Raw genomic sequence first — 16,577 nt, forward strand, 5'->3', positions numbered from 1 at the left:
TTTTACATTTCACAGCCTTGTCTATTAGACTGGTCTGATAGCACTACAATATAGAAGTAAAATACATTTATATTTTCATGTATGTGATATATTTGTAGTTAATTCACAGTGTGGAATGGTACTTTAGCTGAGAAGATTGTTATATGTTTGATATACAGTATTATTGTCTTGCTTTGTATATGGCAAAGTTCTAGTTTCTAACCCAAGATTCATGATTCCATGAGATCTCTGCCATAATGGAAATGAGGAAAAAAAAGCAGGATTTATTGTAAAGTACACAGTATACTTGTGTGCAATGAAAGTGATTTCCCTACATACTTGCATATGATAACTGGAATGATGATAGTAATATAATATAAATACAGTACATATACTATAGATCAGGGGTAGGGAACATACGGCTCTCCAGCTGTTGCAAAACTACAACTCCCAGCATGCATACTGGCTCTGCTGTTCTGGGAACTCCCATGGAAGTGAATGGAGCATGCTGGGAGTTGTAGTTTCACAGCAGCTGGAGAGCCAAAGGTTCCCTACCCCTGCTATAGATCATACATATAGTGCATGTGTGCGGTGTACATATTTACAGTATGTGTTGGAAAGATCAGGTGTTCACATGCGTATATTTTGATAACCTATGTAATACCAATGTATTGATTGATTATAGTGTAACAATTATGTAATGTCAATATTTGTAATTGGTTTTAAATACTTGTATAGTGCATCAGTGTGCCTGGGGTATTATATTGTGTGATTCCTGATTACAAATAGTATAACATTATTGCTTTACATAGGAGCCATAAACTGGGAAACACTTATCTGTCTTTGAGGCACCCATACGTAATTAAGGCCATCAGCCCCTAATGTTGGTCCTTGATTCTTTGACACGAAGTGGCACCGGTGGGTATAGTAGGGTACTTGTGTCAGCTGCCAAAATGTTCTAGGATAGCCATGTGACAAAAGTAGTACTGCTCTGGAGTCTGTATACTCAATGCTCTTTGTTTCCGCATTCTTCTCACTGTTTGCTGAATATTCAAGGTGCCCACATCTTCTATCTGAGACAAGCATATATCCAGTGTACAGAAAGTACCTGGGGAAAAATAATAAGATTCAACATTAGGTTTGTTTTTGAGTAGTTGTTGTTGTCTTTACATGTATCTTGTTCTACAGCTTTACTAAACTCTACATTTCAATAGTTATTTCCAACTAGCTGGTACCCGCGACTTCGTCTGCGGTGATTGTAGCAGTGGGTATATACAGGTGTGGGTAAGGTTTTCGTACTGTGTATAAGGGATGGGATATGAAATGTAAGTTTGTATCTTGTTTTTTCTGTAATTCAGAGAATACGTGAGACTTTTGTGTTGAAGTTACTTTGTATTTGAGCTGCTATATATACGGTGTTGTGAGAAACTTTACATAGTGACTTTGGGACAGAAGTATTTGAAGGTAACCCTTTCCCGCCGATGGCATTTTTTGATTTTCGTTTTTGACTCCCCTCCTTCTAAACCCCATAACTTTTTTATCTCTCCGCTCCCAGAGTCATATGAGGTCTTAATTTTTCCTGGGACAAATTTTTCTTCATGATGCCGCCATTAATTATTCTATATAATGTACTGGGAAGCAGGGAAAAAATTCAGAATGGGGTGGATTTGAAGAAAAAATGCAGTTCTGCGACTTTCTTACGGGCTTTGGTTTTACGGCGTTCACTGTGCAACCAAAATGACATGTCCCCTGTATTCTGTGTTTCGTTACGATGCCGGGGATACTAAATTTATATGGTTTTATTTACATTTTGACCCCTTAAAAAAAGGCAAAACTGTGTTAATTTTTTTTTTTTTTTTGAAAAGTCGCCATATTCCGACAGCCGTAACTTTTTTATACATGCGTGTACGGGGATGTATATGGCGTCTTTTTTTGCAGGACCGGGTGTACTTTGTAGTTCTACCATTTTCGGGAAATGTTATTGCTTTGATCACTTTTTATTCAAATTTTTATCAGAATCAAAACAGTGAAAAAATGGCGGTTTGCACTTTTGACCATTTTTCCCGCTACAGCGTTTACCGAAAAGGAAAAATATTTGTATAGCTTTGTAGAGCGGGCGATTTCGGACGTGGGGATATCTAACATGTATGTGTTTCACAGTTTTTAACTACTTTTATATGTGTTCTAGGGAAAGGGGGGTGATTTGAATTTTTAATCCTTTTTATTTGTTTTTATATTTTTTTTCCTTTTTTTAAAATTTTTTTTTTTTTGCATTTATTAGACCTCCTAGGGGTATTGACATGGGTGGGCGGTGTCGCGGATTGTCAGAGCGGTGGGGGTCGGCAAACATGGCTGCTCCGGAGCTTTAAAGAGAGCCTCCTGGGGTATCGTTAAGGTGAGGGGCAAAGTGGTAAAGTATATGTATATGTGATTGTGTGGGGTTAGGGGCGAGGCTGTAGAGGGCAATATGAATTTTGGGGCTTGCTATGGTCCAAAGTGTGTGAGATTGCAGAGATGGTGGTGTGAGTTTGGGTTTTGTGGGGGTCCTGGCACAAACGTATGTGCGCTATTGTGACGAAAAGTAGCCTATTGCGCAATCGGGTGTATTAACTATGTTTGTGGAAAATTTCAGCCAAATCGGTCAAGCGGGTTTTGCGTGATTGAGGAACAAACATCCAAACACACAAACCCACAAACATCCAAACTCACAAACTTTCACATTTATAATATTAATAGGATTAAAGTTGCCATCAATCAGGCTCCTTGCAGTCTGGTCTCATACCTGTCCTTCCAATTCCTGCACTGCAATGTACCACAATCGGAGGCCCGCCTGGAGGACCTTTCCATTGGTTTCCTAAATCATTCACCAATCTTCTCTGTTCCTTTTTTACGGCATTTCGAAAATTGATAAGAGCAGCAGCAGAGCTGGGTACCCCAAAGTCTGGCCAACTTAAGAACTGCAAATGACTGATTTGCCTCTTCTCCCGACCCTGAAACATGAGACATACATCCGTTATAAACAAAAGATATAAAGAATGGAAAAGAAATAGCAATCATTTGTCTTATGTAATAGTTTTTTCATCAAGAAGATTGAAAAATAATTTTACTTGAAGGTTTCCAATAGTCAATCATAATGTAATTTCTGACAAGATGTAGTTATCACAGTAACAAATATAACATACTGTATAAGACTTTTCAGAAACAGTTGTCACTATCCACTTTGTTGTGACATTACATTTGTAGTCACAATATGAGAGCAAGGAACAGATCACATTAGAATATGGCCTTCAATAACATTATAAAGCGTCTATAAAATATAATAATGAGGGCGAAAATAATACCTGGCGGGTACTGACATCCAGAGTAGTCTTTCTGTAATTCTGATGGTTCTCTGCGGCTTTGTTTGTTACACTCACAGCACCATATGAAGCTACAGATCCTGGTGAGAGAGGCCAATACTGACCACACTTTCGATGACCACCTTCCTCAACTCTGCTCACAAAAAAAAGGAAAAGAATAAAAAAATTAAATACAAAAATATTCAGAATACACCCAAAGACCATCTCAATAAACTCACCGCGTTGTCATGACAATGACCAAGACATTCTGCTCCCAAACCATTTGCCAAAAATCCTGGAATGTATTTTCCATAGGTCCTGGAGGAAAACATACGGTTACTGTATGTGATATTTATTTTATTACAGCATAGAAACATAGTATCAAGATTTTTTGTGTTGTTTGACTAATATAACCGATAAAAGAATATATTGGGCACAGTGTATTCATGAGCGAGCGCTCCTCTACATCTTCCCGCCTCTCTGGGCTGTGACTGACAGGTTTCTGTCTCTGCACAAATAGCACCCTCATTGGTGGAGGGGAAGACACTTTCCTGATCAAGCCACTGGACTTTTAACTCTGCGTCCAGTGTATTTTTTTCAGCACTTCTGTTAGCCAAATGGCACAACTTTTTTTTTTTTTTTTTTTACTGTTGTTTTAGCTACTACCGTAGGGCCTTTACCTGTAACATTTGAAAATTTACTATATTCCCTGCTCCTATTATTTTAAAGTAAAGTAATGCCACAACAACAATCATCCTGAATACTATTACAGCACAGCAACCAAGCAGTTAGTTATTAAAAGGAGTGATCTTTTAAAAACAATCCCTTACGATATGCCTATTGCCAGGCTGAAGAGCAGGTCCAACAATGGCGGACCTTATATTAATGGGCACCATGTAAAAGGCCTTTATTATCAAATTAACGGAAAATAAACCCACAAATCCAGCACCAAAAATATATTAAGATCATATAAAACTTAACTTTTAATGATGAGAATTATTTAAGAAAAACAACATGAATAAATATACTGTCGAAAAAACATCCAAGACAAGGTGAAAACATCATATCACAAAAAACATGACAAATACCCCACACACACACACAAAATGACAAAAAAAAATTAGCCTCTTAGTCATAGCACAGGATTTTTAGAAATAAACCCTTGGTCTATATATATACTGTGTGAATTACGCCCAACCAAATTAGACACAAGACAAACCAATAAACGCTAATTACACCATGACATCAACCCAAACAAAATAGAAACCAAATATAAATAACACTAGCAATGACACTAAAAAAAATGACAAATAACAAAAATCCACAAAAACAACATTTGCAACAACATTTTACACAAGAACAAATAAATATACATATAAATTCTAAATCATACAACGCAATATACACAGAGGAACTCATGTGTTCATTCAAAATACAAATCTCATATAGCGACTACACAGATGAATAGATCAATAAAAACAACAATAGTAACCCACATAATCAAAAACAATATGATAGATCAATTAAATCTGCGCACTCACCATTACATTTGAAAAGCGTGGACTGCAAATAAAGATAAAGCTGAAGACAATAACATGGCAAAAACTTGGCCATGTGATCACAACCAGCTAGACAACAGATCAGCTGACCAGTGACTGCTGACTTCTTACTATTTGCTGGTCGTCTTAGACCATATGCTCATTAGTCAGCTGACTGTCTCATTCTTTTTTTCTGGGTCTTAGGATCATGTGATCACTGGTCAGCCGATCTTGTTGTGATCACATGGTCAAGTTATCTTAATATATTTTTGGTGCTCGATTCACGTTTTTTTTCATTAGTCTTTTGCCTGTAACTGAAAGGTTTTTCCGTGCACCGTTAGAGTATATTATGTGCATGATTTGATTATTTTGGGCTGTGTTTTATTTTTTATTTTTTCATTATTAACAAATAGTTATTATGATGCCCAAAGTTTCCGTCGCTAGTATCACACAGCACAACTTACTATCTCCTATTACCATTAACATATTGGAAAACGTTATTAATTACCTTGTGTACCAATGTACATATTCTTCTGTAAGTATCCATCCATAAAACTGGCATTTATGTAGTCCGAGCGCTAAAGGATTAAGGGGTTTAGATCAGAAAAAACCTTACACACACAGTAAGCAATAGTTATTGTTATAAGGACAGACTGCATGACTAGGAGCTGGTTTTTATTCCACAGGACTGCATGACACAGCTGAATTCAATGATAAAAAGAAGTGTCCACTTTTGTCCGTATATATGAGAAGCTGTTCCCAGTGTATAACTAACACTTAAAGGGATTCTATCATTAGAATCCTATTTTTTCTCCCTAACACGTAGCAATAGCCTTAACAGCAATAGCCTTCTTCTCTGCGCTGCCGTTCGTAGATATCCCAGTTTTCTTCGGTATGCAAATGAGTTTTCTCGCAGCACTGGGTGCCGCCTCATCTTCTTCTGGCACACCTCTCCGCCGCATCCTCTTCGATGGTTCTTTTTCCGGTGTCTTCTGGATCTAAATCCCAGGCATGCACATTCGGTTCTGCCATCAGGCCTTGGGTAAAACCAACTGTGCATGCCTGGGATTTGGATCCAGAAGACGCCGGAAGAAGAATCATCGCAGAGGACGCGGCGGATTGGCATGCCAGAAGAAGATGACGTGGTGCTGGAGAGTTTTCTCGCAGCGCTGCGGACGCCCCCAGTGCTGTTTGAGCGCAGTCTACCACCCCCAGTGCTGCAAGAAAACTCATTTGCATACCGAAGAAAACCAGGATATCTACCGAACGGCAAAGAAGACTTCTAATGGTAGGAGAAGAATAGCCTTTCTTAAGGCTATTCCTATGTGTTAGGGAGAAAAAATTGGATTTTTATGATAGAATCCCTTTAAGTCTCACTGTATACTGAGTGTTATTCTTCATGTTGTACCTTTTTGCTGTACAATTTAACGGGATGGCAAAAATAATATCTAATGCTCGTGCATTTGATTTCAGGGTGCTAAAAAGAGTATGTCCTTACTTTCTTTGTCCCATGATATAAACATTTTAAAATACAGAATTTACTCTGAGTCACGTTAAATGAGGAGATAGAATAAAACAATTAATAATAATGAATTCAATAATCCATATTTGGGTATGTTCACACTACTGTCATTTAAGTCTGTTGTTGTCATAGGATCAGAACAAGGAACTGAAGAGTTAATATAATGACTAAGACAGCAGTTTATTAAGCCTTTATTGATTGTTTTAGATTGTGTTAGTTTAAGGGTATGTTCACATGGCAGGATTTGCCACAGATTTTGGGGTGAATTCCATCCCCAAATCCGTGGCAGATTCTGCCCGGAATCTGTCTCCCATTGTTTTCAAAGGGAGACAGAGATCACAGCAGGGCGCAGAAAAAAGAAGCGTCATGCTCATTCTTGCTAAGGCTCACATGATTGGGCATAATCAGCAGAGGAAATCTGTGATTGAATACCAATGCTCAGCATCAGTATCCCATTGCGGCTAGACTGCGGGCGTATATATGGTGGCGGAAAATGACCCAAAGTCATTGACGTAAATACTGGGGTAGCAGCTGCCACAGGGCCCGGGACATGAGGGGGCCTGGTGGGCCTCCGATTTTTTAAATTTTTTTTAATAGGCCATTACCTGCTGCAGTAACCCCAGCACGTAATGGGCCCTATTTAGTTACCGATCCTCGCTCCAGATCACGCAGCCTCCGCTTCCCCTTCTATGTCCCATATCATGTCACTGGAGGGTAGAAGAGGAAGCGAAGGCAAGTGTGAGCAGGAGCGGGGATCGGTAAGTAAGGCCGCGGGTCCACTAACCCTAACACACACTGCTATCATTATACTCCAGGGTCTTTTCAGACCCCGGAGTATAATGATCGGAGAGCCAGGGGAGGTGAGGGAACATAGAAAATCCTGTTAGTTACCTCTCCTGGAGCTCCGGCAGTCCGTGGGTCTGTTTGGTGACATCCCAAACATCATGTGGCTAAGTGATGTCTGCGCTGGAGCCAGGGAGGGTACATAACAGTATTTTTTATGTTTGTATCTGCCCAAGATCTCTGATCATTATATTCTGGGGTCTCAAAAGAACCCAGAGTATAATAATTGTTCATGGGTGGTCCACAATGGGGCATAATACTGTGTGAAGAGGCCACTATGGGGCCTAATAGTGTGTGCAGGAATGCATTTTGTGGAGGGGAGGAGGGGGCCCCATGTCAAATGTTCGCCTTGGGGTCCAGCCATTCCTAGTTACGTCACTTCCCAACGTCATACAGGCAGGACTTTCTACACCTAAAAAATAAACAAAATGGAAGAAAACTTCCATCTTGTTTTTAACATTTTAGTCAATGGAGACAAATTCAGATGGAGGGTGCTGCACCTGCGTCATTCTGTTGGTTTTTCAGTCCATTGTTCTGATCCTATGGCAATGGACTGAAGTTGACAACAGTGTGAACGTAGCCTTATCCATTTAGTCTGAAGTATATGCAAGTAAAAAGCCTAGGTCTCACACTATGAGCATAAGCTTGCTTTTTGATAACAATTGGTATTTACATCATGCCAGTTGACACGTCTTAATTTGACTCTTGTTTGGTCTAGACATGGAACATCTCCATAACGATTTCGATCACGGTTCACAACAGCCCTATAAACAGATTAGTGAGAGAGTCATTATATGGCAAGCAAAACTATAATTTGAAAAAAACAAGTAGTTGTAATAGTATGGGGCAAGATGGGAAAAAAAAAATCAAATTTGGACATGGTTTGTATACGGTTAGAACACAAAACTTGTGAGGTGCCTTCTGTATCGTGTGACAAAGTGAGTGCTTTAAAGGGAGTCTATCATTGCCATTTTTCATGTTGAATTAAACCTATTTTAATGTAGCCTTTAGAAAAGCTATTCTAGCCATACCACTGGTTTTCTGATCCTTCTAGCCATTTTCCAGAAAAAACTTTTTTAATATGCAAATGAGTCTTCTTGGAGCACAGGGAGCATTATACCTGTGCTCCGTGCACACCCAGTTGTTAGCCTGGACCTTTATTCACCGCCCCCTTCTTGCTTGAAGATCCCTCCTCCTTCTCTTCACTGCTTCCATGAGCATCTAGTCCCGTTGGCACGAATGAAATGTCACGCATGCACTGTACACTTGGCCACCAGGGGTATGGCTAGACTAGTCTTTTTAAAGGGTACATTAAGATAGGCTTATTTAAAAATGGCAAACAGCAATGATAGACTCATGAATCGTGAGACATGAGTCGTGTTATATCCTGCTGAAACGCTGACAGTGCACTGAATTCAGTACGTTGTCGGTTTTGCAGGTGTGTGCCACAGTGCAAGAGATTTTGGTGCGGATTGTTTCGGTATTGATACGCGCGTTATACGCCCATAACGACCCATTGAAATGAATGTGATCTGTTTTGAGCGCTCACATTCTGACACGTGTATACGTGCCAGAATGCATGCGCGTTAACTACATGTGAACTGGCCCTAAGAGCGGCCGGCCTTACAGCTCAGCGTCATCTCTGGGTGGTGAGGAATGCCCCCCCTCCTTAATGGTACACTTCTGTAGTCTTGTACAATCTGGGGAATGTTCCTCACCACTAAGCAATGATGCTGAGCTATAAGGCCAGTCCTTTGGACAGTGTAGTGATAGCAGTACCAAAACCAACATTGCATCAGGGTAGATACCTGAAAATGGGTCACCTTGCAGCAATACCTTACATGGCACATATTTGAAAACATGAAACATCCTCCTTAAAGAAATAGTTATAAGGTTTTTTATTTATTATTGCACCTATTCTCTTTGATTCTTTGCCTTTGTTAATGCTTAATGCTGTGTGCATAGCTTTTCCTCTTTTTTTTTTGCCTATTTTCATGACTTTTCCACAAGGCTTATCACCTTGCTTTTGAAACATACAAAAAAGCACAGCCACACTTGATGACATGGGTTGCGCATTGCGCAAAAAAAACTAAATTATATGACAACAGTGAAATCACTTTTTCATCTTGCAAATTTATACAAGATATATTACACATATTATTGTATATATCTGTACACTTCCCCCAGTATCTATTCTCATTTATCAACCATAAGTTTCCATTACTCCTCTTTAAATATTGAATAAATTGCCCTACAATGTATATGTGGATGGAACTTAGATTTATACTGAACCTAATTCACACTTACAGTGAAGCTGAGAAAGTCCCCTCTGGTTCTTCATTCCTAATCACTTCATATTCCTCATATATGCCTCGTCTTCCCAAAGAGGTGGTGTGTTCCTTAAGCTGAGACAAGGTCATGCTTTCAGCTCCTGGTTTATGTTCACTCCCTCGTTGTCCTTCTGCGAGCACCAGTACCACCTCATCTAGAGGATCTGGTTTTCCTGCTCGGGCAGGGAGGAGGAGACAGTTCCATGAACCAGGATCCCATGGAAGTAAGCCACCTAGAGACTCAGGAAGGCACTGTGGAGGCAGGTGCTCTAGAAGCTCACTCATGTTCACCATGTGCACCTAAAAGGATGGAAAATATTGTCTATTTTTTATAGAATAGCACAATGAATACATAATGCATAGAATTGGTCAGCCAGGCTTACTCTCTCTCTTAGCTTCTCTTTAAGTAGCAGACTGATGATAGAATATGGGACTCTGAACCAGACTGGAGGAGAAACAATCAGGACTTTCTTTAGACGAGCAGGAAACGCACCCTAACGTAAAAACACAAGAGACTGCTCACAAGGAGATAAAGGGATATGTTTTGAGTGGGGTAAGTGAATTAGGATTGTAGAAAGTTAACTCGGTTTTTGTCAGTAGATTCAAGGCTTCTATCAGTGGAAAATATGAGCAAAATGTGTGAGCTACAACCTGGGTTGGAGATGACTGCAAAATGAAAGAATTATGGAGTTATTGCAGACAATGTGACCTGTGGGAGATGCCAAAGCCGGCAAAAGCTATGATTGTATGAATGGAAGCCCTAACAGGGAATTGGAACAATATTGTATGTTTAGTAGTGCAAATGGATGAATGGAGAATACACTCACCCTCAGCAGGCTCAAGATCTTCTTGCTTAATTCCAGCTCAAAGTTGCTGTACTGACTGCCCCCCATATCATAGATAAACACCAGGCCATTTCTCTGTGTGTCGACACTGCAGCGAGAGTGCACTATGCTAGTCTAGAACTGAACAAACATGTAGCACTGGGATATTGTAACTCATATCCCCAAACTGTAAGTACCAGTGGGAAAAAGAGGCGTATGCTGGCATGACATGGTGATACTTCAATAAGTTTAAGTAACTATCAAAATTAAGAAAACACATCAGTAAACTTGGTATACCTTTAGCAAATGATATCCCACCATCATGTAAACAACTCTGTGTTGCTCAACACTATACTCCGCAAATGACTTAGAGTGGCCAATTTATGTGGATTATCTCACTGTTACAAGCTCTAAGAGAAAGGTACAGCCACCTTGGAAGACCTTTTAAGCCTCAGTAACCACAACAGTGAACAAAATACCTTGTCCGAATGATACATAAATGAATGGTACCCAGTGCAAATGCACCTATAGAACCTATGCAAATAGACTCCACATTGTCCTGGTGGGAAGTTACGGTGGAATATTACTTTATTAGTTTAGGTTAGTGTTTCCTTTAGTTTGCCAGTTACACATTTCTCCATTTTTCAACTATTATGTATACCATGCACTTGACCAGAATATGAAACTTTAAACAGCAGTACATTTACTTATACATATGTATAGATAAGATTTTAGATATATATTATAAACTGTACATCAATGTGTAGGTTTTTTTTTTTTTTTTTCAAATTACGCATTTAAAGAGGACCTTTCATGGTTTGGGGCACAGGCAGTTCTATATACTGCTGGAAAGCCGACAGTGCGCTGAATTCACCTTTCCCGATCTGTGCCCCGGGTAAAGAGCTTTCGGTCCCGGTACCGTAGCTCTTTACAGTCAGAAGGGCGTTTCTGACAGTCTGTCAGGAATGTCCTTCTCCACAGCAGTGCCTATCGCGCTGCACAGTGTGAGCAGGGAGGAACGCCCAATCCCTCTGCTCACAGTACTCGTCCATAGACGAGTATTATCAGGAGGGGAGGGGGGTGAATTCAGCGCACTGTCGGCTTTCCAGCAGTATATAGAACTGCCTGTGCCCCAAACCATGAAAGGTCCTCTTTAACCCTGTTATCAGAGATTCCATGACAAAATATATATATTCATTACTGTACTGAAAGGGGCTCCTGTAGCATTTTTCTATTTATTAAAAGTGTGTTCTCTTCAAAGACATTATCTTATATTGCAATATTGTCTGTGATGTAAATGAAGTGACTGCTGCAAAGAAAACCCCTACAGAACTAGCAATTGCCAGTCTATTATTAGACCTAGTGGGCAGACTTAATATTGCATGATGTAGTCCTTTTTTAAAAAAAAATACCGTATGTTGGAAAATGTGTTTAACATAATACCTTGATTTAAAAAAAACGATGTAATTTTCTGGCGACTTATTCCATGTCATTAACTGTACACAAATACATAGAAGCTATAGAGATTTACAAAAACAAGTAATGTGTGTGATGTACAATTCCACACAGTATTTCAGATATTTGCAATAAAAATATTTAGCACTTTGTATGTTCATGAAATATTCTGAATTTTATATATGTATGTTAATTCAATATGGTTACTCAGGAGAATTGATGGCGGTAGGGATCCAACCACTTTACCCACTTTCTCTCTGTCAACAGCCTAGTTTCTCATGTGATCTTAACTGCCACCAAAGGGAATGGGCCAAATAATTTACTGGCCAAGACTAATAGCTCCACCCTATTGCCATGACCGTAGATACACAAGCCGCTTAGATTTTTCACCCTTATTTAATAGAGCAGATCTACTGATCAACATCATGCAAATACTGAGTCCTCCTCATTGTTCATATAGGCATACTGCTTGTTCATGGACCATCAAAAGTCCAGAAAACCTTTATATATTTGTAATATCCAAATTAGCTGCATAATTATTCTTTTTCTACAATAAAGGAAAATGCAGTATGGAACTTTATATTTTATTTTGCAAATTCATGTATTCTGTGATAAAAAAAAAAATTGTGAAGTTAGATCAGTTACTATAAATGTTGTGATCACCTCTTTTAGAAATTAAGAAACCTTTATTTGTCTGGTAGTTAAGGGGTGTTATAAGGTGGCAGGAGTGCACTTTTACACATATTTCTTAGATATGATGTCCATCTTCTTATAACTCCACTGTCACCCTACCATATTCAGTTTGAGAAAACCAAAGCTGGCTTTAGGTATATATTAAAAAGTACACAATTACCTAAGACTCTGTCAATGGGACAACGCTTATGAAAGTGTCTGACTACTCCGTCTGCTAAGAGTTCATTCACATTATCAAATACAAGCAGTTTTGTCAAATTGACAAATTTTAGTGTATATGTATACTACATATATTCCGGTCATAAAATGTGTATTTTAAATTTCTACTTTTAGCTGCCCATAATGTCTCAGTTTTGTATGTGTCTGGAGCAGAACATATGTACTATCTGATCTCTTTATAGATACTTTTCTCACCTCTCCACTGCACGGTCCAGTAGGTAGAAGAGAGCCTGGAGTACTGTGTGCTGCACCTCTCTACTGTTCTTTCTTGCTGGGTGATGAAGTTTGGCAGTAAAGATTGCAATGGAGGCTCCAGTAGGGGCCCGTACACTCTATTGGTAGTAGACAGAAGATAGAAAATTCATGTTAGCTTACTTCAACAATTTACAACACTTTTCAGTGTAGATCTCTAACTGATATATAAAAGAAATTCTCACCAGCACAGTAAACTTGCCACTTAGCAGTTCAGACAGCAAAGGCTCCTGTAAAGGGTTTAGTTTGACAATCCCTTCTCTCTGACGTGTCTCCTAGCAGACACACAACAAAAAACAAAACACACTCACCATTAACCATAGTATTAAAGGTGCAAATGTCAAAACTAGTCCTATTAATTCCAAGTTATTATTAAGGATACTCATAACTGATGATGTCAGTCTCAAACCTAGTGTCCTAGTAATATCAGGGTTACTAATGTGCCTATTGTGCCAGTAAGGTACAACACAACATCTGAATTAGGCTTGCACCAACATGATCATCAGCAAACAGATTTTTCCTGAATCATTGTATCAGTTCAAAACTGTATAATAATATAAAGAATTGTTATATGCGATGATATCAATAACTTGTCACTTAGGAAATACAAAGTATGTCTACTCCATCTATGATAAATTGTTCCTTACAGATACACATAGTTTGAGATGTTCACTCACTTTACCAATAAAATATCTTGCCTGTCACTCATAGCCGCTAATGCAAATACAGTAGTCACTGTTGTAAGGTGAAAACCAATATATATATATATATATATATATATATATATATATATATATATATATATATGTATATGTGACTGGCTGTCGGGAACTTAGCTGTGACAACCCTTGTGGACAGGAAGGGGTTGCTCAGGATTACAGAATTACTGCTTCTCTCACTAAATGGTGCCTCACCTGCCCACAGTTTGTAAATGGTATTGCTATGCATTTTAGCGCCATTTACTTAAAAGAGACTGGGCATCAATACCAGACAAAACTCATGGAAAAGTGTGGCACTGTCTCTAGAATTCTGAACAATCCCTTTAGACGTAATGTAGTGTCATGTTTTTATATATTAAAAGAAGATATTGAAATATATCTTGTCTTGTATTTTAACATGGTCTATCTTGTCTGTGATATAAATAAGGTCTGCAAAGAACTCTCCCTACAGAATTGACAAATTACAATCTATTGAGGGTCCCAGAGGTGGACCCAGATAAATGCAACAGAAATAAAAATATTCTGGTCTTGTTCTGTTCTGTTCTGCATATATGAGTATAGCAAAGAAACCAAGTATTAGACAGTATTGCAGTACAGTCCTTTATATAACTGTCAAATTTTTGAATGGCCATGACCAGGACACTCCTTGAAGCTGTCCTGAAATTTCTACATTATAACTATAATGCACAATGCCCGCCACAAGTTGCCCCCCACTTTGACCACCTACTCAAAATCATGCCAGTCATTGAACACTTCAGCAACAAATTGCTGTGACATACATCCCAGATCAGGACATTTCTATAGATGAGTCTCTGATCTGTTTCAAATGAAGGCTTAAATTCTGCAAATACATACCCAGCAAGAGGGTATGGTACAGCTTTAAAATGTACAAACTTTGCAAGAGCAGCTCTGGGTACACCTACAAGTTTACAGTTTATAAAGGAAGGGACACAAGAATTGAGCCCCAGAATACTCCCCAATCCTAATAGTTAGTGGGGAAAATAGTGTGGGATTTGCTGCACCCATTGCTGGACCAGAGTTATCACCTTTAAGTAGATAAGATCTATACCAGCATCCCTCTTTAGGTGTTTTAGTTCCTGAGGAACTACAGCTTGTGGAACAGTGCACAGACATCAGAGAGGCCTCCTGAGGGCACAGGTTCTGCAACCCCTCAGAGGGGGTGAGAGCAGGGCGGTCTGCAATAAGAACATGCTGTTGGTCAAGAATAAAGACAAGAGGTAACAGCAGCACCCTAATCCTTTTACGTTGTACCAGTATTGCTATCCCCAGGCCAGACTGCATTGCATAAGTACATGGGAGGGGTTGATATATTTGACCAAGTCCTGAAGGAATATTGTGCAATAAGAAAAACAAGAGTATGGTACAAAAAGCTGTCGGTGCACATCATACATATATATGTGATAACACAATGTACAAGCAGGACAGGAACATTCCTTCAGTTTCAGGAGATTCAGGAAGTTCAGTATAGGTTATCAAGGCTCTAGTATTTTGGAAGCAGGAAGGGCAGCACCCCAGGACTTCTGGAATTGAAAGTGCCCATATCGTACCAGGACAAAACTTTCCAAGTTAAGTCCCACAAACTGGACTTATGTTGTGCATCAATTTCTGAAAAAATAGATTAATGTAATACCTGTGGAGTCCAAATGCTCGCTATACCCCTTGATACATTTCTAAAGGGGTCTAATCTTCAAACCGAGGTCATTAGTTGGGGGATTTTCACTACTCTGGTATTTTAGGGGAACTACAAATAGATCATGGCACCTGAAAACTATTTCTGAAAAATGTGACCAATACCGCAGTTTACATCCATATGTGGGACATTTCCTTAGTCGGGAGAAATTGCTTAACAAATTGTGAGTACAGTTTCTCCTTTAACCCCTTGTGGAAATTAAAAAATTGGGGATAAATATGTCATGTTCCAAATTTACTGCCCAATTCTATGAATCACCTATGGGATTTAGATGTTTACTATATTCCTTAATACATTTCTTGAGGGGTCTAGTTTCCAAAATGGGATGATATGTTGGGAGTTTGCACTGTTCTAGGACTCAGAGGCTCTGCAAATGATGCATTGTTCCTAAAAACAATTACAGTAAAATCTGCTATCCAGAAAGTGTTTTGTCCAACCATGTGCCCATACAAGAGTTTACATTCACATGTTGGACATTTCCATAGTTGGAAGAAATTGTTTAACAAATTATGAGTGCATTTTCTCCTTCAACCCATTACAAAATTAAAAAGTTTGGAGTTAAAGCAACATTTATTAGAAAAACCCCCCACATTTTTCATTTTCACATCAATGGTAAAAAATTCTGTGAAACACCTGCAGGCTCAAAGTATACTATACCCCTTAAAAATTCATTGGGGAGTCTAGTTTCCAAAATGGGGTAACTTCTTGGGGATTTGTACTGTTCTAATCCCTCAGGGGCTCTGCAAATACAACACGGAGCCTGAAACTGATTCCAGTAAAATCTGCCCTCCAAAATCATAATAGCGCTCCTTTTCTTCTGTAACTTTCTAAGTGCTGTGAGAAGGTGGCAGGCAGAGTGCCAGAGTCATGGTATATCTCCCACAGATTCCTGACATATGTGTGGTTCGGGGTGGATCTTGAATAAGCTGCAGACCAGGTGTGGGTCATAGGCTTGTTACTGGGCCATTAAGGGCTGCAGAGCCTGCACTTCAGGGCAGATCCTGGGAGGAGAGGAAGTGCCTGGGTCTGTCCTGACACATTGAGAGTCTGGTGTTATGGTACAGTGTTATTTCAAGACAGATTGTCGGATGCATTTTCTCCTTTAGCTTCTCGTGAATGTGTAAGTTTGAGGGCTATGTGAATATATTAGAGAA

At 39.2% G+C, this 16,577-nt stretch overlaps 1 protein-coding gene across 1 annotated transcript in view; it reads right to left on the reverse strand.

The window, feature by feature from the left end:
* Nucleotides 1–515: 515 nt before the first annotated feature.
* Nucleotides 516–16,577, reverse strand: part of PTPN9 (protein tyrosine phosphatase non-receptor type 9) — a 30,797-nt gene continuing 14,735 nt past the window's right edge. Inside the window, exons 3-13 of the mRNA XM_075273692.1 lie at nucleotides 13,179–13,268; nucleotides 12,937–13,073; nucleotides 10,378–10,483; nucleotides 9,934–10,044; nucleotides 9,528–9,850; nucleotides 7,894–7,984; nucleotides 5,364–5,433; nucleotides 3,557–3,635; nucleotides 3,321–3,471; nucleotides 2,762–2,969; nucleotides 516–1,087 (exon numbers count right to left, since the gene is read on the reverse strand). Coding sequence (XP_075129793.1) covers nucleotides 921–1,087; nucleotides 2,762–2,969; nucleotides 3,321–3,471; nucleotides 3,557–3,635; nucleotides 5,364–5,433; nucleotides 7,894–7,984; nucleotides 9,528–9,850; nucleotides 9,934–10,044; nucleotides 10,378–10,483; nucleotides 12,937–13,073; nucleotides 13,179–13,268 — 1,533 coding nt within the window. The 3' untranslated portion in view covers nucleotides 516–920. The remainder of the gene's footprint in view (nucleotides 1,088–2,761; nucleotides 2,970–3,320; nucleotides 3,472–3,556; nucleotides 3,636–5,363; nucleotides 5,434–7,893; nucleotides 7,985–9,527; nucleotides 9,851–9,933; nucleotides 10,045–10,377; nucleotides 10,484–12,936; nucleotides 13,074–13,178; nucleotides 13,269–16,577) is intronic.

This window comes from Leptodactylus fuscus, chromosome 5 (genome assembly GCF_031893055.1).
Source record: "Leptodactylus fuscus isolate aLepFus1 chromosome 5, aLepFus1.hap2, whole genome shotgun sequence".
NCBI lineage: Eukaryota > Metazoa > Chordata > Amphibia > Anura > Leptodactylidae > Leptodactylus > Leptodactylus fuscus.